Here is a 27,981-nt window from a genome sequence, read left to right as displayed (position 1 = left end):
TAAGGGCAGCCACGGCGATCCTGAGCGCGCTGTCCCATCTGGTCCACGCCGGCAGCGCGTACTCGATCGACGATGAGCCGAGTCCTGGGCAGCACAACGCCAGCAGCTGGCACACCGTCGGTAGCCAGCAGCATGGCTACGGTGGTTACGCCACGTACGGTAACCGGTTCGGTCGGTTGCTGGTGAACGGCACGCGCACGGTTGTGGCGGCAGCGGCGGCAGGGACGTCGACGGCCAGCAGCTCGCTCCTGTCCACGGTCGCCAGCAGCAGCGGGCTTCCCGACCAGGGACCGTTCGATGGCGACGGTGCGTTCGTTCCGGCCGGTGGAACCGTTTCCGCCGGCTTCAACGATTCCAGCGAGATGCCCCAAATTCCCGAGTACATCCGGGCGACGTCGATGGTGTTCTGTATCATTATCATGTGTCTCGGCGTTATCGGCAACATTATGGTGAGCTTTGATTACATTTCCCCGGCTCCTGGATGACGTCTCGTCATTTAACACCGTTCTCCTTGCCCGCAGGTCCCGATCGTTATCCTCAAGACGAAGGATATGCGCAACTCGACCAACATCTTCCTCACCAACCTAAGCATCGCCGACCTGCTCGTCCTGCTCGTCTGCACCCCGACCGTGCTGGTGGAGGTCAACTCGCCGCCGGAGGTTTGGGTGCTCGGCGAGGAAATGTGTAAGTATTCCCTTGAAACGCTCCCATTTCGTCCAACTTCTTTGCTTTCCACGGCGCGACCGCTAATGACAGACGCAAGGCGATAGGGAGTGGTGGACGCAAAGCAGGAAATGTGCTACTTTATTCCTCCCTCTGATCGGAAGTCCACTTAAACGCACTTCTTCATGCGGGGAAGACTCTTTTGAACCTTTTTTTCTTCTTCCTTCCACATTCCTTATCTAACGTCTTCGTCCACGTCGTCAGCGTCGTCAGCATCGTTCGTATCGCAGACATAAGTGTCTGTTCAGATTTTATTATTAAATGGGTTGGGTGGTTGCATTTTCGACTGCCATTCCTGCAGAAGGAAACGCAAAAGTGTAATAACGTATGTCGATGAAATGGCGTGAGTGATGTAAAATGGGAGCGTTATTCTTGCAAAACGAATCAAAATAGATAACAAACTGATTCTAGTTATTTTTTTGTAAATAAAAACATTTAACAATTTTGAAAATGACTTCTTTCAATCCATATGAAATAATAACGACTGGTTTGGAATAGTTTATTTAGTCAATTAAATAAGTTTTTGGATAGTTTTTAATTCGTAAAGTTATTGCAAATACTAAACAAACAGTTTTGAATGGTTTGTGCTTTCGAAAATAATACACACACAAAAAATTTGAATTTAAAATTATTAACTAACATAAACTCCTTTCTATAGCCTATGACGCGTTACGTTATTTGAAAATGAAAATGAATGAAAATGTGTTGATTACAAATTTCGTTGAAGCTATCTTAAGCAGGCATAGATTACAAAAAAATCGGTCAAAAATATCCCAATTTACATTCTTATTTTAATTTGCTTCTTATCACCAAGAGTGCAACTTCTGTTCTGTACTTGGTTCTTTGAATCTCAGAAAAAAATCCTCAACTGTGCTAATGAAATCAACAACATTAAGTCAACCGACTGTTGAGCTAGTTGTTTTTTTTTTCGTTGGTTTGTTTATCTCGATCCTTCCTGAATCAACTCCGCACCTCATCCACTGCTGGCTGGGGTAAATGCAGTAAACCCCCATAAAATCATCGATAGGTGGTCCAACACGTTCCCCGCTTTTAGCCACCGAAAAAGCGGTTCCCAGCGGTTCGGATTACGCCGCGAAAAAACCACTGCGCCACTGATTTACATGTAATAGCAATTTAAACAAATTCCACCACCGAATGTGCCGCGCGGGGCAGCGGGTGTTGCAATCGCCCCTGTTGCAACTGCTGCTCCGGTTTCGATGTCAACATAAGGCAAAAAACAAGCAAACAAACAAACTGACTGGATAATCATGAACCTCGGTGGCACGTCCTCCGGGCAATGTGTGCAGAACGGAGCGGAGGATAAATAAATGCACCGGGGGAATAAATAAAACCCGCACCGTAACGCTTCCCGAGCCGGCGGGCGGTAAACGTGTCGAAAATGGGCGTTTGAATGTGTACTGCAGCATTATTATTACCGTAAAATATGGACCCATTCCGAGGCTTGGGACTGATAGAGCTGGAAGCGTTCTCGTAGCGGCCCCGCAGCGACATTCCAGCCGGGTATGTCTGTTAGCTTCCAGCAACTATTTTCCGAGTTGCATAATTGTTCGCTTCGTTGCGTTCTGATATGATGTTCCGAATGAAAAATACCTTCGAACTGACAACGCCTCAAGGTGCGATGCAGAGGGTTATCTTACTTCGGTAAATTGATTTTCCTACTTCGAAGAAGGGAACCCGGAATGAAGAAGATGCTCACAAAATGACATCGGAATGATTCACGCAGCACTCGGGATGAACCCGAAAAGCGACCAAATGAAACGACCAACCTGTCAGTCCCCGAAAGAACCCAAGGAAAGGCAACCGCATGAGCTTTCCGGTAAATCTCCCAACGCCAATCAACGGCACGGAAAATCGTCCGATAGCTGGGTTCCGGTACCGAGGCCCATTTTCACTTCGAACGAAAAATAAAGAACAGCACCGGAAAACGGTTGGCTTCAGGCCCGGAGCGTCACATATCCGAGGTATCGCGTGGGGACATAAATCGAGACCCCGAGCTAAAACCATCCGAACGTCTAATCCCAGGGCTGATGAATATGTATCGAACCGAAACCTAGTGGGTTTGCCGGTGGTTTAATTCAATCCGCCCTCGTACCACCACCCCACAACCGGAACAGACCCGAAAGGTTTCGTAACTTTCTTTCTTGTCTTTCGGGGAGCACGATTTGGCGCTTCTATGCAACACAAAGAGCACGAGAATCAGTGAAGCTACAGGCGCAAGTTCGATGAAGATAAAAAAAAATGTTAAAAAATCGTTCCCTTCTGAAAGAAGCCCCCGGGGTGTCAAAAAGCTTCCAAAGATGGTCGGAAACAACTTCCCTCGCGAATCGGATAAAGCAAACAGTCAGCTGCCAAAACTGAGCGAACCAGACACAAAACGATGCTGGATACCGTAATGGAATCGAGGCGAGAGAAAAGAAAAGCAACCAAGGCGAAGTGTTCGAAGGGCAGCCGGGTTGGAAAAGCGGCCCCGAGAGCCAGAAGTGAGATAATTTAAATGCAATTTCACCGCGGGAGACGCCGTCCGCAAACCGGGGTCTCGGGGCTTAATACTGCCGGAAATTACAATTAATTTCGGATATGCTCTGGTTGCGCTTCTCCTTGGCGCTCGGGCCAATTGTACGTCCGAGTGTCGTTTTTCCTACCAGCTTTTCTCTCCTTCTTTCATTCACATCCTGAACGACGGTGTGCTTCGCCGTGTAATGAAAAGCCACCGCCACAAAGTCCCCCAGAAGTCCACCGGATCGAAGGGCGTCCGAGTTCAATCGGATCGGGTGCGAGGTCGCACGACATCCGATCCGGTCTTTTTGCTCGCTTTCCTTTTCGATGAGGCTTTTCAGCTATTTGGGGGATGGGCACGCCGGAGGACACTCGACGTTCGTGCCATATGCTTGAGATCATTGGCTCGGTGCATCCGCCAGAGTGGCATGTAAAAGTACACCATCGGCGTTGGCAAAGAAAACGGCAGAATGAAGAGAAGGGAAGCTCCGGTGGGAATGTTGCCCGGCATAGTGCACCGGAAAGTTTTAGCACGGTTTACGCCACTCAGTGGACGGGGACCAATAAACCGATTACCTGGTGGCCATATAAATCTGCCATCCGCGACTTCGATCGGCATCGCTGGGGAATTCTACCCCAGCTGAGGTTCATGCTTGGACCAAGCACGGCATGCAACTGCACATGCATGCCAGCATGGGGTGTTGGGTGACGAAAAGTTATGAAAATGGTATGCTGCCGGTTGGAATCCGCTGCATGGAACGCTCACTTGAGCCTGGGATGCGGAATGAAGCTAATGCTATTAAATGGAGCTTAAATTGCATGCCAACGTACCGTCGGGGAACGGATTGCGCTCGTAAGATGCTTCACTTAATTTGCCATTGGCCAGTCATTATGAGCCAGCGTGGTGTTGATGAGCGAAAGGTTGCCAGGTTTTTCAGCTTATTGTCATAACAGATTCGCAAGGCCAATCAATTACGATGGTATTCGTTGTTTATTTCAAGTAACTCTCGATTGAGGATGATTATTACTAAATTTCATATTCTTTTAAGTTAATGCAATTTGGTTCAAGTTGTTTTAGTAATTTATAGCAATTATGTTTTTTGTTTGAGTTCGTAATTTAGTTTTACTTTAATGTGGTCATTTCTTTTCTGTCTACGTTATTCCTAATGCTATAAATATGACAATTAAGTAATGTTATTGGAATCGTAATATAAACGTTTAAACTTATAGCTTAATTATTATTATGACGAAAAGCTTTGCAGTATGTAATTTATACTCTGGAAATTTTAAAGCAATTTTATATTACTTCTTATTTCCAAAATCTGTGATGCGACAAGCTCTTCTCAGCAAACTTAGATAATTATTGCTTGTTCGTATAATCTACATTTTGACGGTTATTTGAAGTCTACGATCTTTGATCACGTTAACTAGAGTTAAGAAAGTCAGGGCACTAAGCCAGCAAAAAGCAAAGTGTTTCGCTATCATAAGCTTAAGTGTTGCTGTTTTCTATGACGATGTCATACATTTTTATTATTGTTATGTAAACAATGCTTTCAGTAAATGTAAATAAATCATCAAAAGCTAAATAAATCAAAATTAAATATAGAAATTCAATTGATTTATGAAGCGAAGCATGAGATAGAAAATATCTCTACCGTGCCATGAGGCCAACCGGAACATATGAAACCTGTTTGCTCGGGCTAATGCATTGCGTGGCCACTTATGTCTTTGTGTAAAATACTGCCAAAAGGATACCCCGTGCGTCACCGAGCATCGTGTGGGAGGTGATATCGGTTTCTCCGGGAAGTGCAGATTTTTGCAGTGAAATAATGTTATCTTACACCCGTTGCTCGGAGGGGAGGGGTTGGGAAAAAGGTTGTCGATGAACCGGGACGAGCGAACCGAAGTTCTGAAAGGAGGACGAAGTTCAGCTGCGGTTTCGTACTTTATAACGTAAGTGGATTTTCATCCTGTCCATGGTGCTTGCGGCTACCGGCGGAATGGGTGCATCGCTCAAGGCTGCCGGAGATCCAACAGATCCTGCCGATACGATCAGAAGCTCATTTCGCACCGGACCAGCTGTTTCTGTGGTCGCCCCCGGGGGGGAAGCGAGGGCGACACAAGGTGCAGTGGACGGCGGTCTGCTCTTGTTTCCCTTGTGGTGCATTTAGTTGCAGCATTTGCCGCTGGTTCGCCTCCTCCTTTCCGCTCTTTCTCCCACTCTCTCTCTCTTCTTCTCCTACGGGAGCGAAGAAGTATGTCCCCTACTGAAGTGGAAAGCTGCGTGGAAGTAACCGCTGTCCAAGGAGCCAAAGAATGTGAAGCTTTTCTAGCGGCAGAGGATTAGATTTCCCACAAGCGTTCATCCCCTCTCACAGTTTCTCGTGTGTGCGTGTGTATGTGCCGAAATGGCTGTCGCAACAGTCGCAATGGCAGTAAAATTTAGGTCATCATCAAGATCAGTTACCCCAGCCCCAATGAAAGACCGGAAGAAGAAGGTCCTAGAGCGCCGGTTCTTCTAGTGCTCGACGGGTGCCATCTCAGCAGTTACCCATTGTTCCGGTTTCAAGACCCGGACCATTCGTCGGCTCCTCTTGGTCCCGGGATCCGGACGCCACCGGATAGCAACTGCTGGCCTATGCAGCAGCGGCAGGCCTCCTACGACCAGCTCCGATGGTGTGGGTGTGACGAGAAGAATCCGTCCGATGGTTGGAGCAAACATATTACTTCTCAACGCACCGCACGCTCGGTATTATCAGGCGTCATAAATCATGCTTAACAGACGAATCCTTCCACGCTGTGATGTATGGCGTGTGGGAAGGGGCAGTGATTACGAAAACTCACCACTTTAAGACTGTAAATCCAATGGCTCTAATTTCCTCGCTCCCAATTGTTCGGCGAAAGTACAAATTGATTGTGCTTCCCACATTGAATGTCCGGCATTGGAGAACGAGCAAGATCTTGGTCGGAATCGGATACTCCGATTTTCTGCTGATGATCGGTCGTGAAATTTCCTTATCCTTCCACTGGACCGAATGGAGGAAAGATAAAATGAATCGAATGCCGGCTGTGCCGGTATTTTCATCCCATCTTTTATATCTTCCTAGAAGCGCAAAAAAGGAACTCCATGACGGTATCATTTTTCCTTTGTGTATGGCGAAGCAGTTTTTTTTTCTATAATCTGCCAAATCCAGGCGCCACGTTTCATGCTTGCCATGTGTACGGCACAACATAGTGTATGGAAAAAAGAATAGACTAAAACTCGATTTAGCTTGGACGTGCTTCGACAAAATCATAAAGCCTCTGGGAAAACATGGTGCGAATAAAAACACACGTTTGCCTGCCTTAAAAAATATAGAGATACAGAGGGAAAAACCAACGCGCTCTGATGACGCCATCGGTTTTGGAAGGAGTAGTTGCTCCCTATCTGCTCCAGATAGATTCACAAAGGCAAATAATAATTCATTGCTTTATCGGATGAAGCAGCCAAAAGTCACCTTGTTTCGAGTCTTGTTCGTTCGTTCGGCTCATGCACAAACACACACACATTCACATATAAACACGTGTGTAAGGACGACGCCTTTAAGCCAAGGATGTACATCCCCATGCCAGCTTTGGGCGGTACATTCTTTATGTAGAGGTTATTCCGGGAAGGGGGGGCCATTTCTGTGCCTTCATTGGAATACCTTCGTGATGGTACGTGGATGCAGCTACTAAATGATGCACGAACTGAAGTTATTTTGAGCGAAAGCAGGAACGACCAACACAGGGAAACGAAATTTACTGCTAATGCACTTCCTAACCCGCCCGGTATGGTTCAGTTCTTCAATCTCTTATCGATTCCGATCGGTGCAGAGAAGAAAAGAAAGAGGTGCCTTAGTTTTTGCGATGAAAGGTGTACATGCATGGTGGCACTTGCTAGGGCTTCGCGTTGGAATTCATTCAGATTTGATCTTCGGTCATTCGAGGGTAAATGTTTTTCTTCACTGACCGAGCTTGAATAAAGGGGAACGATGCAGATGAGACAAAATTTCCTGTGCTGCCCGCTGGCTTGTCGATTGCCGATATGTTTGTAGCTGGGTTGGTGGGTGGCTTTTGTAGGTCAGTTCCTTCGCTGGCGCCCCATTCCCGAGTGCAACGTCGTTCTTTTTCTCTTCGCGCGAACCGAAGATGAGCAACTGTGGAGAAACCCCCTACAGGGATTCACAAATCGTCAATTATATACCAGACGACGAACTGGGCAAGTTTGACGCTAAAGAATGCTGCACTTTTGTTTCACGCTGCGTTGACCCCAGACGTGTCTCGGGTGCACTTGTGTTGTTTGCGGGTGCCATTAGAGTGTGGAGACGTCACCATAGTTAGCACATCCCACATTCCTCGTCGAAAAGGAGACGCGGTTGTCAGATACGCACACGGAAGGATCGCGAGCAAACGGGCAATAAATAGTAATTAGCGCCCCCGCAGAAAGTGCAAACAGGGGCCACCGATTTTGGCCAACTCCCGGCACGCTGATGCATAATTTACGAACTGCAAAATCAGCTCCTACCGAGTGACGATGGTGTCCCGTGGCCCATTAAGCCCTGGTGGCGTGTTGAGCGATCTATACGTATCGAGTCGGGAATGAGGGACGGAGAGGAAAGAGAAAAGAGAGCAAGAGTGTCAATCTTCTGCGTCCAACTTCATCCACAATCGATCGATGGTACAAAAGATGGGCCTACACCTCAATTACTGGATGGAGCATGGGTAGCGCTCAACTTTCTTGTTGTGAGTGTGATCATGAGCAGTGATGTACCACTGCGTAAAACCATCTTTCAGGAGGTTTGTCTAAAAAAGTCTGGATTTCAATCTAGGAGGCTTTTTTGTAAAATCCTTATGTAGTAATAGACCTATATTATTGATCCACAGAAAATAGACCAAATTTGAATATTTTAGTTACTTCAACATTTTTATGTTTTGTATGAGTCTTTCTTCTTTAGAGTCTAGTTGTATGTTTGTCAAAAGATCTCCTTTGTTATAACATTATATGTGACAATAGATGATTATTTACGGTTACTTTAAGAAGATAAGAGAAGCATGGCTAGTTATGATAGCACAACAAATAAACAAGGGCCATGGAAATTCGAAAACACTTTTGAGGAACGTGGTGAATCAAACTATCTTTCCTTTTTAAACAAATTGATCCTATTAGCTTAGAAATACCAAAAATCGAATAAATTCTGAGCTGGGTAATTATTATTTGGTTAATAACCTTTATCAACCCCTAACGAATCACTTAAACTGGATAAACGATGCAGTGAAAACCCTGGTTTGGTACATCCATGATCGTGAGACGAAACATAAGGAGTAAGGGAGGGCGCGTGGTGGTAAGGGAGGGATCAGGTCTGTAAAGTGCAACGCCAGGAGGTAACGATCGGCGACCAGGCGATCGAAGAAACACTCGTAAAATTGCAATCATAAGCCAACCCGCCAACAGGAACATAAATAACCGTACCGAATGGGAGATTTGGTACTTTACCGCCCTCCCGCTGTACACCCACACTCGAAAAAGCGTAGTCTTCGCGGGACGAGGGGTGGCTGTGCATTTCCGTATGCAGGCGCCGTAATGCGAGCTCCAACGGTGCGGGTTGTCCGTGGTTTACGTTTTCTACTGGAGCCATATTAATGAGCTTGCAGGGCTGGGCTGGGTGTGATGGACGAGGGAGAGAGCGAAGCAAACGTGTGAGCGGTGGCAAGAAGGGCAGCACGCGCGTGATTGCCGGGTGGAACACAACCGACACAAGATTAATGCAGTACCTCTTGCAATGCGAGTTGTTTCGAGTAGGGGTAGCTTTAAAATAATTCCTACTCGACAGCAACAGGTCGTTTCCTTGCGGTTATTGCACACAATGTTGGCCAATTGCGTTTTCATTGAACGCTAAACGGTTGCACATTACTGGCCACGATGGGGTGTGAAGATAAATACGCGTCTCGGTGACTGCTTTAATGAACCTTTGTGGTGCTTTAAACGAAAAGTAAACCAATTCACCCGTTTAGCGATGCAAGTGTACACTTCGGAAGTGAAATAATAAAAATGAATCTTTCCTAAAATGAATGTTCTCGATCAGCCGGGGTAACAGAAGCGCAGCCAGAGTACGGTGGCCATGGCCATCGTGCACGATGGCGGTTATCCGGTTGTTTCGCGGCTCCTCTGAATTGGTGGACATGAACCGGTGAACTCGCCGTTGTCGAAGCGAAAATGGCTGGTGAACGGTTACGACGCGGATCTGCATCCGCAGACGAAATGATGAGGCCTCGCCTTCACGGCGGTAAACGACGGGTGATTCACGCCCGGGCCACGAGGTGGGATGAATCTACAGCCAGTTCGAACGGGAACAATGTGCTTTTGCGTAAATGTGAATACGATTGGGACACATGCGCCAGCAACAACGTATTAGTTGAACATGAACGATGACCGAACACTTTGTAGCCGTGATGAATGAAACGACCGACACACTAATCTCAGTTCCTCTCTTCCACTATATCACAAAATATAGTGTTTTTTGAGATTTATATTTTCAACTACATTAATAATGTGTAAGTTAGATATTTTAACATCGTTTAAAAATTTTAATATAAATTTAATAGCTAGAAAAGTCCAAACGGAGAAATTATTTCGCAAACTTTAATTGCAACGAAAGTTCCCGGTAGTTGGGGAAGTTTTTTTTCTAAATAACCAATTAGGTTCTTTATTTTCTGTATTTGAATGAAACACAACGTAGTCACTGGAATATTAACTCTGCATCAATAATATGGATTTTTTCCCTATTGAACAACTGAGTTAAGTTTGCTGTACCAGCACTGTGTAATTTAATACCACAGCACTCACCCTCATTGCATTTTTGCAACATTTCTACTTTAGCTGTGTTTTGTACATTTGATATTGTACTTTACGACGAATTACGACACATCATTCATCTGTCAGACGTAATTCAGTTGCATCACTGCCACCGGCTGATCGGTAAATCATGCCATGTTAATTGAGTAATTACACGAAGAACCACGCGTGCACGTCAACTGATCCACTCTCGGTGTTGGCCAGTTGGTGGCTAAAACCGAAAACGAAAAGAACAACTCTATCTGCAATCGTCGGCGAATCGCATCGGGACCGCATGGAGTGAGTTGGTTTTTCGCATTCCCGCTCCAGCCGGTCGCACCAGTGCTGAAGAAGAACGTCGGAGATGCATGCGTTGCGTTTCATAAATATTTTGATCTCCCGTGAAATTGACGTGCACCGACGGAAGATGCAGCCCGGTCAGAAAGTATAAACGAAGGCAACCGTGAAGTGACGACCGGGGGTGGCTGAGGGATAAGATGATGATCGGTGTGGTACACACACTCGTCCTTCTGCGCTTCAAAGGTCCGTCGACGGTGGAAACGGTGGGAACGGCAGGACTGACAGCGATTTGTTAGCGGATCGAGTTTCGACAGTGCCCGTCTTTGGCATGGCAGCGCAGTTTGTGTACCGCGGACGTACCGTTTGATGCCGTTCGCTGCCGTGAAACTTCAATCGACGACAACCAGAAGCGCGACATGTTAGCGGCACAAGCTCCCCGGTGTAACATAAAGAGCGTATGCCGAAGCAAGAAAAAAAGAGTTAAAACTAGAAAAGTCTGGTTGAGGTCTTGGGGCAAAATTTGCATTTCAAAAGACGTCTTCCCCCGCCATTTGGTGGTGCCGGTGTTGCGTGCCGGATCGGAAATAAAGCAGACCCAGTCCGCACATCATCAGCAGCGTCAACATCCGGATGTAAGGGCGGTAAACGACACGCTTAGTTTTTAGCTTTTGGGGTCATGAGTAAACAGATAGATTCACAATCAAACGGCTTTCCTTGGAACTACGAAACTGAATCATCGATACTACGTAGCGTGCCCCACGCGGCATCATCGCACGATGAGGAAAGTGTGCTTCTACCGAGAAGTAACGCTAGTAACGCCTTTCAATTATTGGCATAAAGGTTTCCTTAACGGGTTCGAAGTATTAGACTTAGCCACACCAGGTTCCGATATTTCAGACCGGCAAAAAAAACGAAACGGGAAGGTGGCTTTATTGCTTTTATCGTTTTTCGAACCACAACAATGAGAAAACAATAAATAACTAAGCAACAACCGCTGGCGACACCGGCGGAACCAGTTTTGCGGGGTAGCTGGCGGTTCGTCTGACAGGGTAGACAAAATGTAGGGAACGGTGTCATTGGAGTGTGCAAATTGATAAAATTTTATCTCCCCAGGCTGCACCCGATCGCTTTGTTGCCTGACGGTGTCTCTGGCTCTGGGTCATAGTCGTGGAAGTGCTAGAATTGGGACGACGAATGATTATTGCGAGCGTTTTTATTTTATCGTCGTTCAATAAGCTCGAACAAGCTACTTGCAGAATGACTGATCGTTCGACTTAGTGCAGGGTGTAATTACTGATGGGTGTAATTGGTAGTTTTTTTCGCCTCATTTGGAACAATGGAAAAAATACGACAGTTTAATTGATGATTTATATGATAACTTATTACACCGACATGATCAGACAATGAATAATCTCATTAAGTCAAACTACTACATCGTACCAGCTTAATCTGAAATTTTGTAAAACCAAAAACGAAAACAAAACTTCAAAAAGGATCTATACGATTAAAATGAAAAAAAAAACTTGATGTCTATTTTGAACATCAAAAAAGTTCAAATTAAAACATAAATATTTACTACTACCCTTATACCTAAACACGCACGATAAAACCGTCGACTCACCCTTGGTCTAGCTTGGCCAGGCAAGGCACAAGGTATTACTAAACGAGGGGGCAAAACGCAACACGAACCGGTCCGGCAGTTGTTGACGGTAATTAGTTTCGAATCTAATTAAAAACCAGTGAACCAAAACCAAACCGATGAGGTTTTTTCTCCGCTGAAAATCGTCAAAAGCAATTTTACCGTACGCTGCTTGAGCGGGAAAATAAGTTTTTCATTCGCCAGCACCGCCACCGTCGGCGAAGGCGATCGTCTTGGTGAATTAAAACCATGTACGAGTGGGAGTAGCGCAACAAAATCAAAAATAAAAACAAAAAACACCTCAGCTCTGCTAACATATTAGGAGATAAAACTTTTGATCGAGTAAAGTTTATCGACAGGTATGTTATACATTTTTCATCTCACATTGAGTGAAATTATAGAAGCGTATGGAGGTTCCAGAACGGTAACGACACTGTTGAGGATTAAGTGAGAACCATTGCGAGCGATTTTAAAACCGAGAACAAAGACGTGTAGCAAATTATGTGCAAAAGGGATGCTTTTAGTTTTTTTTTCGCAAAATGCTGTTTTCACAGAGAATCTTTTATTGAGAGACATTTCAGCCAGTTTGAATTTGTATCAATGCCATACGTTGAAGTCAGACAGTTACTTGCTTCTTTTAAAAAGTAATTAAGTCAGGTTATTCAATTAGATGAATCTAAATTATTGAAAGTAAATTTTTAAAATTTTGTTGATGTTCGCTTGGTATTTAGAAATTTTAAAATATTTAATTATAATTAAAAACGGATCAAACCCCCATTAATAATCGCAATACATTGCATTTATTTGCGTTTGCATAAAACAATGAGAACAATTGAAATACAAGACAAACATACAGGATAATCGATGGCGACGAAGCTTCAATAATTGTAACCACGCAAAGATGAATTAAGATGTGATCACGAGAAAAAGTGAATTCCTCAAATGCCATCTCGTCGGAAACCCGCCGCAAGGTGGATTCATCCCGACGGCAGCAAATGAACCGGTATCGGCTAAAAGTAACAGGAGCGCAGACGATTTCGCTGGTACTTTGTGACCGACACGCGTGCTTTTGGCCCGGCTCGGCCTGACGGCACGCGAACAGTCGGCAGACGGCGGAGGATGAGCCTGGCCGTGGATGAATTGGACAATTGGCGGGTTTTTCTAAAAGTTCACTTCAAAAAGTGAAGCAAATAGATGAACGTCTCCGATGTCGATTTGCCGGTCAATGGTGGTTCATGCGTTAAATCTAATAATACTAAAAGGAGAAGTCTTTTGAGAAAACAAGTTAATACCACTGTTCGAAAAATCCTCTTAATATGTGCCAGAGAAAGAAAAATTTACTGCCTATCGAAAATAGTCTTTACACTGAGCTAGACAAAATGATGAATGAGTGAATCAATAGAAATCATGACGTATATCATGATCACTTTATATTTCTTCTCCATTGTCTACTTGTTGCATCTTTGTTAACTCTTTCATCATTTTCATACTTTTACTGATTTGTAGGATTTCCATCTTCTTCTATTTTATTTCCCGATTAATCGAACTATACGTCATACGTCCATTTTCCAAAACAACTCTCAACGATAAAAACGAGATACGTTCAAAGGATGAACGTGCAGAATGATGATAGGCAATTTAACTCGCTTCAAAAGGAATTGAGATTTTGAACTTTTTCAACCGCCAACAGACGGCAGCAGCCAGTATCCATTTTATTACATCAATATGGCCACGTGCACCGTTAGATACAGATGCCCTCGATTCCGTTACCAACTGCTGGCCTTTCTTTTTTTCTTATGTTGGTAACACACACATCCTCCGTTAACCGTACCAAGACGATGTGCAAACTGATCTAAAACAAAAATCAAAAATAATCATATGTTACACAGCGAACGTCATTCGCTCGATAGAAATGAGTTTATCCAAGAAAGCCGCCCCGACGTCCGTTCAAACAATCGAGGTTTTGATAGAAGCCAACTCGCACACACCGGAAGCCGGTCGGTTTTGGCGACGATCGAACAGTTCTGGCTGCGGTCTGTCTCGTGCGCTCCCGCTGGATTGCGATTGATTGCAGACCATAAGGTTCGGTTACGACCGTTACAGCCGATCCGGAGTCGGCCGGAAGGTAAAATAAAGTCTACATCGTTGAGAAGTGTTTACGTTTCGAAATTAATCGGAAAATTCGATTTTCCACTCGGAGTATCTGATTATCGGCGAGTCTTTGACTTCCGGCGCGAAAAACAACGAGTTGTTTGTTTGGTTTGCAACGAATTCGTGGTACGAGCAGGTACCGCAAGTAATTTGATAATTAAGAATTTAAACCACCGATATTCTCTCCCTGCTTTGCAGTAAAGTATTTCGTAACAAACTCGTTAAGCCACGTTTTGTTCTGTTTCTCGTTCCCCACAGGCAAGGCGGTGCCGTTCGTGGAACTGACGGTGGCGCACGCGAGTGTCCTGACGATACTGGCCATTTCGTTCGAGCGCTACTACGCCATCTGCGAGCCGCTCAAGGCGGGCTACGTGTGCACCAAGACTCGCGCCCTGCTGATCTGCCTGGCGGCCTGGACGGTGGCCGCGATCCTGACGAGGTAAGCCTGCCGTTGCTTTTCCACGGTGTCCCGAGGAGAAACTGGCTTATTAGAAGTTCGCCTCCCGGCTACCTCCTCCGGGACCTTTGGCTCATCATTATGTCCACCATCAAGAGAACGCCCGGCGTGTGGGTGGTGTTTGCGGTGGCTAACGTATTCCCGCTTTTGCTTCATCCATTGTCGCTTCTGTGTTACATGTGTGTGCTTCTCTTCCCACCCAAGCGTAGCGTAGTGTGTAATCATGTGGTGTAGGTGTGTGTGTGTGTTTGTGTTCACCGTGTCCTTATGTTTATTTATTCGTGCCTGCACGACGCTGTTCTTACGGAAGAGCCCATCCGGGAGTGCGCGTCAATCGGTAATGCGAGACGCCCGGCGATCCGATCGATCACGGAAGCTAGACCGGGCTGGCAGGCTCGGTGTCATTTCGCGGCGGACAGAGCACTTAATCGAACGAACGAGTTGTAACTCACAATCGACCGGCCCCGCGTGGCCGGGGGTTATCTTCATCTCCAGCGTTGACGACTCTGGCGTCTCGTTACCGTCGATCGATTGATTGATTACAACGAACGCTCGCGTGTCGTTCTCTCGTCTTGATTTTGTTTCCTTTTTGTCATGAGCGTTATTGCTACTTACTTAGTTTGACACAAAAACGACTCCCATTGAATTGCTTTAGTTAATGCACCGTTAAGCACGTAGTCCTTAGGCCCTGGTTTTGTCCCATCGTTCGTTCGAGCTCGATTTCACTGAACGAAACTTTTTTCTATGGACTGCAAAATGGATCATCTTTTCTGTATCCATTATTCATACTGTTTATCTTTAAAATCTTTTTTGTTCGTTTGTCTTCGTCATTCATAAAGACGAAAGAATCATAAGAATAAATAAAATAGGTTCCTAAAAATCTCTTCATTTACCAAAAATAATTTGAAACATTGAAATTCATATTGCACTACTCTGACACTTCGATTAATTTGTTTTGTAGTTAAAAAGTAATGCATTTTTATCCTTCTTTTTATAATTTGGATAGCACACCGTTTCATTCTATCTTAAAAATAAGAACCCAGCGTTCTATCCATGAAAGAAGTGATTAATAGCGTGATAAAAGATTGGCACTGTTCAGAACAATTTAGAAATTGTAAGAATTCAAACACAAATGTTATATCTACAACTGCTACGTCTTAGAATTTAATTACTGATTTAACTGGTAACGATGTTGTCAAAAGTAACTTTAGGAAAAAATGTTAAAAAATATTGGCTCCCCAAGTTTCCTTTTCCACTTTCTGTTTTTTTTATCCACAAAAAAAACCTAAGTCAATCTTCTAAAACGCAAGAAACTTTATTCGTCTACACTCCATAACCTGCGAAGCGAATAAAATAATAAACAAATTCCATCTCATCTCGACCAAAGTGCTCGATTTATGCCACCCCGCCATAAATCATCGCCAACGTCTTCCTCATCCAGATTGGTGAATTTTTTACGACAATTACGGACCCACCCCGGACGCACCGAACATGCGATCCCAATTGACCCCGGTCAAACGTCAATCCTGAGGATGAAGCGGAGCGAGTCCGTGCACTAAACTGCGACCACGGAGACAGGGAACTATAAAGTGCTGCTTTATTTTACTGATATTTTCGCGGGTGGTAAATATTTGGGTGTTTCGTTTTCGATATCCGTTGACGTCAGGGCAGGCGACCGGTATGATGCACCGAGCCACATGCGACATGCAGTTTTCGTGCTTGTGGCAAGTAAGAAGCAAACGAAAAACGATACCGATATTACGGGCACTTATTTGGCGATGAGAGCTGCAAGAGGTTTAAAAACGTTGGCTGAACGGATCAATCGTACAAACGGACACCATAAAAAAGGGATATGGGTATTTTCCTCGCTTTCGATGGCAACTATTATTGATTGATTTGGAGAGCAATCTTGCCGTGGAAGAGTGCGCTTAGACGGAGCGTGTGGAAAATGAGGAAAGTTTCTTCATTCAGTGCAGTACTTCTATGAACTTTTCTTGTATTTCTCTATTTCACTTTCGTTCTCTTTCTCACGCTCACTTATCGTGGAGTGTTTTCCCAGCTGCACATCGGGTTGTCGTTTTTTTTTTTTCAATTCTTTCGTGTAGAATTTTCCGCATGCTAACCTCTTCTCTCCACGGAAAGGATTGACAAATGGAAGGGGAAGCCACATAAGAAACACAGGAATGTGAAAGAAACGTCCATTTGTGAAGACGCGACGAATATTAATGCAATAGTTTCGTTTCTTTTGGCAAACCCAATGTACCATGAAGCCAGTCAGCCAGCCAGCCAGCATAGCCAGCACACCAAGTGCCATCCGCCCACGTTTTGTCCTTCGTTCGGGCACGGGTTGGCCCGTGGGTGGGATTCCTTTTCTTGCACCGCCCGTTTCTATTCGTCACCGTTTCAACTCGCCTTTGTTCCGATGTTTCTGCTAAAGTATTCCGAGTATTAGAAGGATTCCGTTGGAAAAGACACTGTATGCTAGGGCGCTGGACCCGGCATCGCAAAACGTTCCGAAAGTCGACGGGGGAAAGATAAATCATTGATTGTGGTCCTGCCGAGCATGTTTCAGTATGTTAAGCTAGTGGAGGAAACGTTAAACAGAAAAGAATCGCTCACATATGTATGTATTTTGGGAAAATCTACATCCGGTCGAGCATTTACTTAAGGATGAAATGGGATTGCCTCTCCCGGCATAGGGTGTTAAAATTGCATGACAAAACTATAATGAAGCAAGCAGGAAAGTGCCACCAAACCCACCATCCTAAGCATTACTGAAAGCTTCGGAAAAACCGAAAAGCAATGCCTTTTAAAGGGATAACATTTTCTTTGCGATCTTCCGTCTTCTAGCGATGTTTGTCAGCACACGATTTCCGTGAGGCTGGCACTGACGGCACGAACCAGGTCGCGGATGTTGTTTGGGTTATTATTTCGCGTCTTTAGAAAATAACGTTACTTAACGCTGATCACGTCGTTTACAGGGTGTTTGGGTGGGTGAGTGCTGGTGGGCCGGAAAAACGCTACAAGAGACACGAAGTACCGTGGGAATTTTTAACGCAATATTCTTTTCTGCCGGGCAAAAAAAAAACACATTCTCATCGCGCTTGTGGAAAAGCTGATGATGTCTCGCAGCTTAAAAGGAGTGATTGTGGAGTACATAATGTCGCGAATGGAGACTTCCTTTTTCCCTTCTGTTTAATCTAGGGGAGACTTTAAACTTTCTTGTGGCAGCAAGTCTGCGTCGAAGTAAGGCTTTAAATCCTCGCCGAGGTTGTTTGCGTTAAGTTTGGAAAGAGATTTTCTCAACTTCACTAGAACCTGCAAGTTTTAGAAAATTCTAAATATCTTTTATTTACTGAATAAGTGAAACAGAGTATTACTAAACATTTTCCAACATCATTTGTCTAAACCAATTTTATAAACATCTCAGATATAAAGAAGATTTACTGAAAATTAAATAACTATGAACTCATTGGTTTATTGTTCCATCCTTTACATTTATTTACGAACTCGGTGTAACAACCGGTCTTCTTTTTCTTGAGGTACCCGAGTGGATAATTAAGTTTCGCCATCGCTAATCGAAACAGTTCCAGCCACTTCGAACAATATAAACTTTCCAAAAGGACATCCCCTTTTGTTATCGTTTTGTGCCTCAATTTTCTCTGGTCGGTCGTTGCGATCATGATGAACGAGGCACCGGCAGCACAAAGCCAACTTGTTTATTGGTCAGCTTTAATTGCTCAATTTCATTGCCATGCTGCTTCCTCGTGGTACCAACTTCCATTGTTTTGTGCCAAGCACACATGCGAACAAGCGGCCGGGTTTTTCTTACATGCGGAACCAGTTTTCCTGTCCCCTTAAGAATTACGCTCCGGGGAAAGTGTTTCATAGAATTTTTTTCCGTCACTTCTCGAAGCGTGCTGTCGAAATGGTTGAAAGTGTTTTTATTCCATTTTTACGACCAACTCCAGCGTCCATCCGTCCGTCCATCCATTCAAAAATGCGCCAAAGTGATTCTTTCGCTGTGCCAACGCTGGTAAACATCCGAGGCCCTTGCGTTGGTTCTTTTGAAGTGTTTGGTTGCTTTTATTTTTCCTTATGTAGTTACTTTTTTCTCGCTCACCATGAAGTACAGCTGGGAAATAAACCACTTTCTTTGTTCTTGTGCGAGCAAGCAAGAATTGTGATTTAACGCTGGGTCAGGCGTTTTCTTCAGCTTTTTATGTTTTTGTTTGTTTTTTTTTTCCTTAAAGGGATGTTTCATTTAGTTCATTAGTTGCCTTCTGTTGGCTTCGCTTTGGTGCAGTTTATTTATTCGAGGAATCCTTTTCGTTTGACCGGACGCCCTCGGTTTCGTCATACAAATCATCATTTGTAATGCATGTTCTTCGCCTATCCTTTTTGCCTTGTATTGTCCTGACTTTTGGCAATCGTCTACTTGTTTCCACCCGTTTGGTCATTTCCAATAGGAAAAAGCAATCTTTAAAGAAAGATGAACAACCGATCTGTGCTTCAACACTGCGGAAAGAAGGGAGAAGGAGAGAGTAATGCATAAAAGATGATTCTTTTTTTTCTGCCACAAAAATGCTATCAATTGTCAATGGCTGAAATCATCGATGGGGGCGACGGTGATGATGACCGGTATTAATATCAGTTGGTGTGAATCCTTTTTTTTATAAATTATTACCGGGCTGCCGATCGCGAGATCAATCGATGCTACGATACGATGCAATTAAGGGGAAATGATGAGCCACAAGCAACCGGAATCGTTAATCGGCCTCGCTTGTTCGAATGATGTGGGAATGGACAGACGCGGTCGGTTTGACATAAATCTACGCCAATGTTTTTCCCCACGATCGGTGGATCGGGAGAAAATAAATCGTTGCTCCGGGCGGCAGCTTCGGCAAGGGAAGCAAGAGCGGTGGAATGTTGGGAAATTTATGGCAAACTGTCCGCACAAGTGGATGCTGCCTGAAATGTGTGTGTGTGTGTTGGTGTATTTGTATGGGTTGGTGCTTGATAAACATTACTGGACTGAAAGGAGCATAAATTGTAGCAATTCGAAACCGAATCGAGCCTTCCTGAGATAAACGCCAGCATGCACGCTTACGTGCTAGAATGAACCAGTCTGACTGACGGAAAGCGTTGCCAGTGGGTGAAGCTTTCCCAGTCGTTACCTTCTGCCATCCTTCTGCTTTCCACCCTTTCCGATCGAAGCAACGGATAGTGTGTCCGCAGGTCATGCCGGACGATGTCCTAGTGGCAATAATTCATCTGTCATCTCGTTTCACTGTGTGCTGAAGTGTGTCATGCTTACGCTGGCCACTACTTAGCTGCTTTACGCTTGTCCACTTGCTCTGCGGTGATCTGCTATCGCACAGCACGTCAACAAGCTCGAATTGGCTTGGGTTTCGAGCCGAGCCGTCGTTGGTTGTGGATGCCGGTTGCGAAAAGCTCATTTTCAAGCTCCTTATAGAGGATTGATTGTGATGGATGGGGTCCGTTCGGTTTGGGGCGGTTGTAGTCACATACATACTACAGAGCATACAAAAGATAGCGCCCACAATGTTAGTTATGTATGACGATGGACATTTGATGTTTACAACAGGGTCCTCTCTAACTCCTGCCAACAGAAAGAATTACTATAAAAATATAGAATAATTGCATAGTTATAGTTTCTTGAACACTTAAAAAAGCAACTAAAACCTAGTTTACTTATTCTTCTCATGACGCCTTAAATGATCAATTGTGAAAATAAACATACATTACTGTACTAATGACGAACACAACGTTTCCTTTACAAGGTCTGCAATAGGTGTTAACTAAAAAAACATTAAACACACACAATCGTGCCATCTATTGAGTAAATACTGCTTAGCAGGATAGTAAATATACTGGTTTGCCAAATGAAAATATTGGGCATAGAAAGCACCGAGACATTGACAAACATATCGATTGAACTGTTAGAACTGCCTTATTCACAATTTAAATCTTTTTGTCATCAGGACTTTCACAAAATTGATAATGGTGCTTTGATGTATTTTCAATTATTTACTTGATAATAAAATGTACATAGAATGTTTTGCAGACATAATGCAACATTTTTTCAACATAACTGGGCAGTACGTTAGATTTATAAAATTTTGGAGATCCTCAAAAAACAATCACTTAGTTGGCCTATTTTCATCCTTTCAGAAATATTTTTCAACATTATTAATTATTATTGCAAGGCTGGCCTCATTAAGTGAAAGATAATAACGACATTCTCAAGTAACATTGTTTGTTAACGTAAGGGGATCAGGAAATATTCGCTTTTATTGTAAATGTAAATTTTTTAAATCCCTAACTCATTTTTATATCTCGTGTAATAATCGTTAAACATACATAAAACGATGAGCAGTTGTTTTAATGTTGTTCTTCCAATTAGTAAATCTTGGTGCGTGCATCGAAATTAAGTGGAGAGCATTTTCAACATCTAATGTCTGGTTGACGATCCCAATGTGCGTCCGTTTCCGACGAGCCCGAATGATTACGATCGCAAGTCAATAGCCGGATGGGGCCGAAAAGAAGCATTGCTCCGTATGTGTTACGATGTCCATAAATTACGGTCAACATCGTGTATCGATCTCGGAGGCGGCCAGACTACCCCACGCCAATAGGCCTAAAGATAGGCGTGCGTTAATTAGAAACGACTGTCAAGCTTAGCCAACCCGAACCCACGTCCACCTTTCGATCCCTTCCGGTTTTCCTGAAGCTTCCACTGTGATCTTCTGCACGACTTTTCCCTTCCTTTGTACTACATTCACCCATTTGCGGGTCGACTAGCTTCGGGCATGGTTGGACCGGGGGCAAAGCAAATGTAGAAAACCAACCGCGGATGCCGAACGATTACAAAGCGGAAACTGAACCGGCCTTACAACATTTGTCCTTTTTGCCCATCGTTATAGTTTTTCCTCGTTTTTTTGTTGTTGTGTTGTGACCCGCCGGTGCCTGGTTTCAGGCGATTTTCTATCGTTTATTTTCGTCTGCCGTTTGGCAACTTGAAGCCGGCGAAAGAAATAAAAAAAAAACATACACGAAATGAGGTTAAACAATCATCAGATGATGTTCCCGTCGAAGCGTGCGCGAATGCGTCTCCATGCCTACGTCCCCCCTCCCCCCCCCCCCCCCCCCCCAGGCGTGCCGTCGTGATGGACGACTCCTTTCAAGAGTTTAGCATAAAGGATACTCGCCTAAATTTAGCTGACCCGCCGCGACTGCTTGGATCGTTGCGCGTGGCATCACTGGATACCGTTTTTTTTTGCCTTCGGTTTCGTCTCCTTTTCTGTCCCTTTTGGCAAGGATGGCGATAGGCTCGTTAGAGTTTTTTTCTCCCCGTGGCTTAAAGCATTTTTTTGTTGTCACGGTCCAGTCTGGGTCATGCCTGTCCCCACCCGATGTTTGACGGAGCAACACCCAACACCAAACAACGGAAGGAAGATCAACATTGAAGGGGAAATAAAAAATAAATGGTCCAGCATTACTCACACCACCACAACATCGACTACACATCGTGCGACTTCCGGTGTGTGTCAGTGTCAGCGAGCATATGGCGATCGGTCCCCGCACGGGCACTTGGGCCCCTTCCGCCCCTTCCACCACCGCGTGACAGGGCGGTACAAATGGATTGGAAAATTGCGCAAAAGGACACCCGGCGTCAAGTGGGAAAAATGGTTCCGAAATCGAAGGAAATTCCTCGCTACAGTGAAGGCGGGCCTCCTTCCACCAGCCCTCGTGAGCAGCGTAATTTGGTTCGGGCATCAAATTTCAAGAGGCGTTGATTGACGCCGGTCGTTTCATCCCCGCACCACCGATGCCGTCATTGTTTGAGCTTTGGCTGTCATCTTGTCGGACCGCGTGCTCGGACTCGGTTTCGATTTTCCCGCTGCGGAGACCGACGCGGGATTGTTTAGATATGCCGGCGTTCGGTTTGTAGTGTCATTTTTCCACACCCATGGCCAAGCAGTTTTCCAGCTCACCGGTTCGATTTGGTTGGCCGGTGCTTCAAAGGTACAGGATTTGTGTTGGTGTGTTCCTTCCGCTACCGGCACGGTGAAAATTCGATTAAGCACACGATCCGATTGCGCGCGTAAAGATCGGATTGCACGGATTTTAGTGGCGTTCGGCACCGGCGGATAAGAGATTCACGCGCGTGAAATTAACCGATCGATTTGGTTTCAGGTCTGGTTCTCCTATCGTGATTCTTTGAAGAATGTTTGAAAGTTGAGCGAATCTAATTGTCTGCTTTTTGATAAAAAAAAAGTTGAGCCCTTTCTTTGGAACGTTAGGAAAACATTTTCAATAATGTAATGGCCAAAAAGGAACGGACAGTTTAAAATTTTTCTCCCATTTTTCTTCTCTATAAATTGTTCGAGTTTATCTAATTTATGTAGAATTTCAAGAGCTCCTGCCAACGTTTTCAATATCTCTGATAGAATTTGATCTGGCAATTCAGAATCACGACGAACGTTACCATCGTCTTAGGCCGAAGCCCTCCGATATCTGCTCTCCAAACGACCCGAAAACTCTCGGAGGATGATGATCCCTTCAAGGAGGCCTATTTGGCCTTCCCCTTGTTCCGTTCTTCACCAGCCCCTCTTCATCCTCGCACACGTGCACTTTTTGAACAAAATCTCAGCCCTTACGCATCCCATAAACCCCATCATTTACAGGATTTCACTACCCAAGGCCACCCCGGGCCACAAAAAGAAGTCGACAGATCGTCGAAAAGGAAATCGGGCTCATGTTTTGTGGCACTTACGCTCGAGCGAAAGAAACTGCGTACATCCCTACCTCCCCCAAGTATATGTGTGTGTGTGTGTGTGTGTGTGTGTGGTGGGCGTATGTGTGCCCAACAAATTTACGGCTCGACGACGGCGTCACAGACCGTGTTTGGCGTTTTGTTGATTGAATTCATGGTATCTTCTTTGGGTTGTTTGTTTTTCTTCTGATTTCGCTTTTACTTGTCCTGTGTGTGTGTATTATTTTTTTTAGTTGCTCCCCATTTTCATGACACTCGAAACCAGCTGGCTGAGGGACTGGACCGCCGTTGTCATCCACCGCCACCTCCTTGCTGCTCCTGCCTACTTCACCATTGTGGCCTTTTTATTTCCCCAATCGGTCCGACGGCGGAGCATTTGCTCAAGTGGTTGTCGCGCCAGAATCGGAATGTCGCGGATTGATGGTCTACCGTGGGCGTGGGGGAAGGCGGGAGGGATCCTGGACGGAGGCCACGGTTGAAATGATTGCATAGATTTACTGAAGAGGTTCGTTCACCCGACGCCAGCAAAGGACCAACAGCTGATTTTGCGGATTAAAGCATAGCAACCTACACTTGGGAACACTGGATTTCACGCAAAAAAAAAAACCCTGTGCGCGAGTACCCGCAGATGGACGCGGGTAAACGAAATGGGACAGGGTGAACAAAGTACAAAAAATAAAGTTAAAAATAAAACCCCACAGAATGTAAACCCGGTTTTTATCGGAACGATCAAACGATAAAAAAAACAACAAGCGGTCCCCTCGCTCCTTCAAAGAGGGATTGGAATTTCGATCCTTTTTGCGATTCATTGTTGTGCGAGGGGAAATTGATAGCAATCGTGCAAATCGGGGGACAAGAGTTTGATTTTTATTTCGCTTGCTGACGAATATCAAACAAACTCGGCGCGAAGGAATTCCGAAAACCTCTAAGGAGATATTGATACACGTTTTGCGGTATTGAATTGTTGATCATTTGTGGTTGAAAAATGTGGTCGTTTGATTGTGCGTGCATTTGAATATATTCTGTATTCCTCTTTGCCAATGTGGTAGGAAACAAAAGCCGGTTTTGGTTCGAAATGAAAAATTTTAAACATCGTGATATAATATGATTTACTTCCAGATTTATTGCTTTGATGGAAAACAATTTCCAGCTTATCTCCACATCACTCTTAAATTATAGCAGAAATGGAGAAGGTTACCTAAAACTAAGTTATCGAATTTATCGCCACGAGGTACCATGCGTCTCCATCGGGCGAACACAAGGATTTTTGCAGTAAGCGACGTAGGCTGGTTGATAAATGATCAAAATGTATTCAAATCTGGCTTGTTTTGTCACAAAAATGGTTTCCTAATGAAAATTATATAATAAGAAATTTTGCTTTACATGTCATATGCTTAAACACTAATACCTTCACGCTCAAGACATGTGAAGAACAACAATACAATGTTGTAGGATGGTCTTCGACTGTTAATGGTTTCTTTTGCATGTACGTAACAACTTTTGAAAGCTTAAGGGTACTTTAACTTATGGAGTGGTTTGATTCGTGGTTTTACGGTGTTTAATTGATTTTGTGGGATGGAACTGTGTTATCGGATTAACAAAAATAAAAAGAGTCGTGCAAGCACTATCCCTGGAAAAAGACACAATGAAACAAAATTTCTACTAACAGCATTTACCACATTTTGAGAACAATTTGAACGTGCATAGGAGCAAGAACGCTTGGAAAAATCACAAAAAAGCATTCTAAATATTTTCTACTCGAGCTAAAGGTTCTTCTCATCTACTTTACCATTATAAAACGCATGATTTGAGATATTTCGTTCTGCACTCAATTAAAACGGTAGGCATTTTTCTGATTACAATTTACGGTGACATTTTAGGACGTGCGTTATCCACGGAAAATTATATTATTACCTAGATTATTGTTTTATTTGCGCACTATAGGGCAGTTGGCCGAGCGAGGGAATGAGTTTGAGATGCCTTTCAGCGAAGGAATGTGATCATTAATATTCGTTAAAGAGATTCGTCTTTTTTATCCTATGCCTCGGAACGCACGCAGTGGCAGACGATGGACAAAAAACGGCATCCGTGCCATAATTTGAAAGTTAATCAAATGAACGCGACCCTTTGTGCCGGAACCGGTGAGACCGGAACTGCCATTTGCGGTGCGGTCCGATGACACAACCGACCATGGCGGCTGTCCCCGTTACCGCAGGCGTGACGCAGATTCCACCGGGTTGGGCGCAATTATTCGTTGTTGCCGAAAGTTGTCGGCTGGTGGAACGAGAAACCGAAACACAAATAGTAAAAAAATGCAGGTTAATTCAATTTACAGATCGCACAAAAAATCTGACCGATCTTTGCTACCGGTGGCGCGGTATGATGAAATTCTTAAAATGAACAACAAGCAAAAGGAGAAAAATGCACCACCAGTTTTTTATTAAAAATTCCCATCCATTGACTGTTTTGTCACACACAATTTGTCAGGGTGAATCAATCTCTACTGTATCTCATTTGAGTTGTTTCTCGTTTCGGCGTCACTGTGAAACATGACACTTGTTACATTCAATAGTATTATTTCCGATTCGTCATACATCTTTTCGAATATATTACCGACATTGTGAATAGAATAACAAAAAAAAGACATCAAAAGAATGATTGATTATGGTTGAACAGCATTGAAAAATATGGAAGTTATTTTATCCTTCTCTGAACAATAACCTATAAAATAAAAACATACAAAAATAGGACCTTTGAATTGTGAGAGACTTTAAATAAATCAGAAAAAATTATTATTATCATCCCAGCCAAAGTTATTTCGAATAAAGTTTATTCGAAAATTTCCCAACTGAGTTAAATTTAAAAGGTTATTTAAATTCTTCACGTTAATTGTTTGAAAGAATAATATAAATTTCCCAATTGTGTTAATTGGCTATACACTAGTTTATGGTAAAATTGAAAAAAAAACTATTTGCTGTTCTTGTTTTTTTCGTTTGTATGTCGAAATAAAAAAATGAATGTCCAACTAAACTAAAAATATGATCTTGATAATACATTTTTTAAATATTTTTATCAAACAACTTACATTTATCAGATTTAACTTTATAGTTCAACTTCAAAAGGCATATTTTACTTGCTCAAATGTTGTTTGAACCACGTATTTAGTAAGGCTATAATAAAAAGAGGATATTTGTTCTCAACAAAGTTCTACTGGTTAGCGCAGTGGTCAGTTCTTTACTCCTATGCACGTTCTTTCGAGCCGTGGTACGTTAGTTAGTACTGTAGCCCTATTTTTGTAGCACTTTTGTTGTTTTTCTCTACTCCTCCCCACTCGCATGAACATCCCGGACCGTTTTCCCTCGATCCCGTTGATCCGAACCCGCAGTCCAATCCTGTTCTTCGCCGAATACAGCGTCCAGCCGTACCTGGACGGGAGCCAGGCGGCCATGTGCCTAACGAAGGCCTCCAACGGTTGGACGTTCACCTTCTTCCTGATGACGATCTCGCTGTTCTTCGTGCTGCCGCTGGTGATCCTCGTGGTGCTGTACGCTATCATCGCCCGCAACCTGATCGCCAGTGATCGCTCGCGGCTCAAGATCCGGCTCAGCAAGCCCGAGCTGAGCCACAAGGCGCGCAAGCAGGTGGTGCTGATGCTTGGTGCGGTCGTGCTGGCGTTCTTCACCTGCCTGCTACCCTTCCGGGTGCTCACGCTCTGGATCATCCTGGTGCCGGAGGAAACGTTCCAGCAGCTGGCCCCCGAGCGCTACTACAACCTGCTGTACTTCAGCCGCATCATGCTCTACCTAAACTCGGCCGTCAATCCGATCCTCTACAACCTGATGTCGTCCAAGTTCCGCAAGGGATTCCTGCGGCTGTGCAGCTGTGCGGATTGGACTGGCGGCAGTCACCGACGTCGGAAGGGACGCACCCGGTCGACCACGCTCACTACCACGACAACCACCACGACGACCACCACCAGCTCGACCTTCGGAGGAAGTGGGCATGCCCCGTTGGAGGCCGACGAAGAGGGAGCGCTCGTTCCGTCGTCCCTCTGTCCTCCATTAGCGCCTCCGTTCGATGACGAGCGAAACGGGGGTCGGAAGAAGCACACACTCTCGCTGGACGACCTACGCTCCCAGCGACGCTCTCCCTTGCTCTACCGGATCAACCTGGTGCGGCAGTACTCGAGCCCCCTGCTGGTCTTCTCCACTGCGGCCAGCTCCCCGAAGGCACCCTGTGGCCACACTAGGGCCACATCCAAGCGCCCGGCCAACGTGACCTTCGACGAACCGTTGCCCTTGCTAGCGGCGGCCGAAACCGAACAGCTCCTGCTGGCCCTCGACGCAGCAGAACCGGTGTCCGAGCCGCACCCACCGACCGGCAACGGTACCGTGCGCCATCCGCTGCGGCTCAAGTTCCCACGCTTCGGAGCGCGGCGAACGTCGGCCATGGCCAGCCCGAACCCGAGGGCCACCACCATGAAGCAGCTGTCGCTGGACGAAAGTTTACTAACGGCGGCCATTGCCGGGCGAAAAGTTTGA

At 44.8% G+C, this 27,981-nt stretch overlaps 1 protein-coding gene across 1 annotated transcript; it reads left to right on the top strand.

Moving 5' to 3' along the window:
* Positions 1–353: 353 nt before the first annotated feature.
* On the top strand, positions 354–27,981 carry LOC131266815 (growth hormone secretagogue receptor type 1-like). The gene is made up of 4 exons (XM_058269871.1): positions 354–449; positions 522–684; positions 14,442–14,622; positions 26,826–27,981. The coding sequence occupies exons 1-4, from the start codon at positions 363–365 to the stop codon at positions 27,979–27,981; spliced, it is 1,587 nt and encodes a 528-aa protein (XP_058125854.1). The 5' UTR covers positions 354–362.

This window comes from Anopheles coustani, chromosome 3 (assembly GCF_943734705.1).
Source record: "Anopheles coustani chromosome 3, idAnoCousDA_361_x.2, whole genome shotgun sequence".
NCBI classification, from domain to species: Eukaryota; Metazoa; Arthropoda; class Insecta; order Diptera; family Culicidae; genus Anopheles; species Anopheles coustani.
The sequence above is the reverse complement of the archived record's forward strand: the minus strand, read 5'-3'. Positions and strand labels throughout refer to the sequence as shown.

Excerpts from the sequence above, each read along its gene's own strand:
- LOC131266815 (XM_058269871.1), top strand. The coding sequence starts at position 363 with ATGCCCCAAATTCCCGAGTACATCCGGGCGACGTCGATGGTGTTCTGT. Across the intron at positions 450-521 it reads GCGTTATCGGCAACATTATG|GTCCCGATCGTTATCCTCAA; the intron begins GTGAGCTTTGAT and ends CCTTGCCCGCAG. Across the intron at positions 14,623-26,825 it reads GTGGCCGCGATCCTGACGAG|TCCAATCCTGTTCTTCGCCG; the intron begins GTAAGCCTGCCG and ends CCGAACCCGCAG.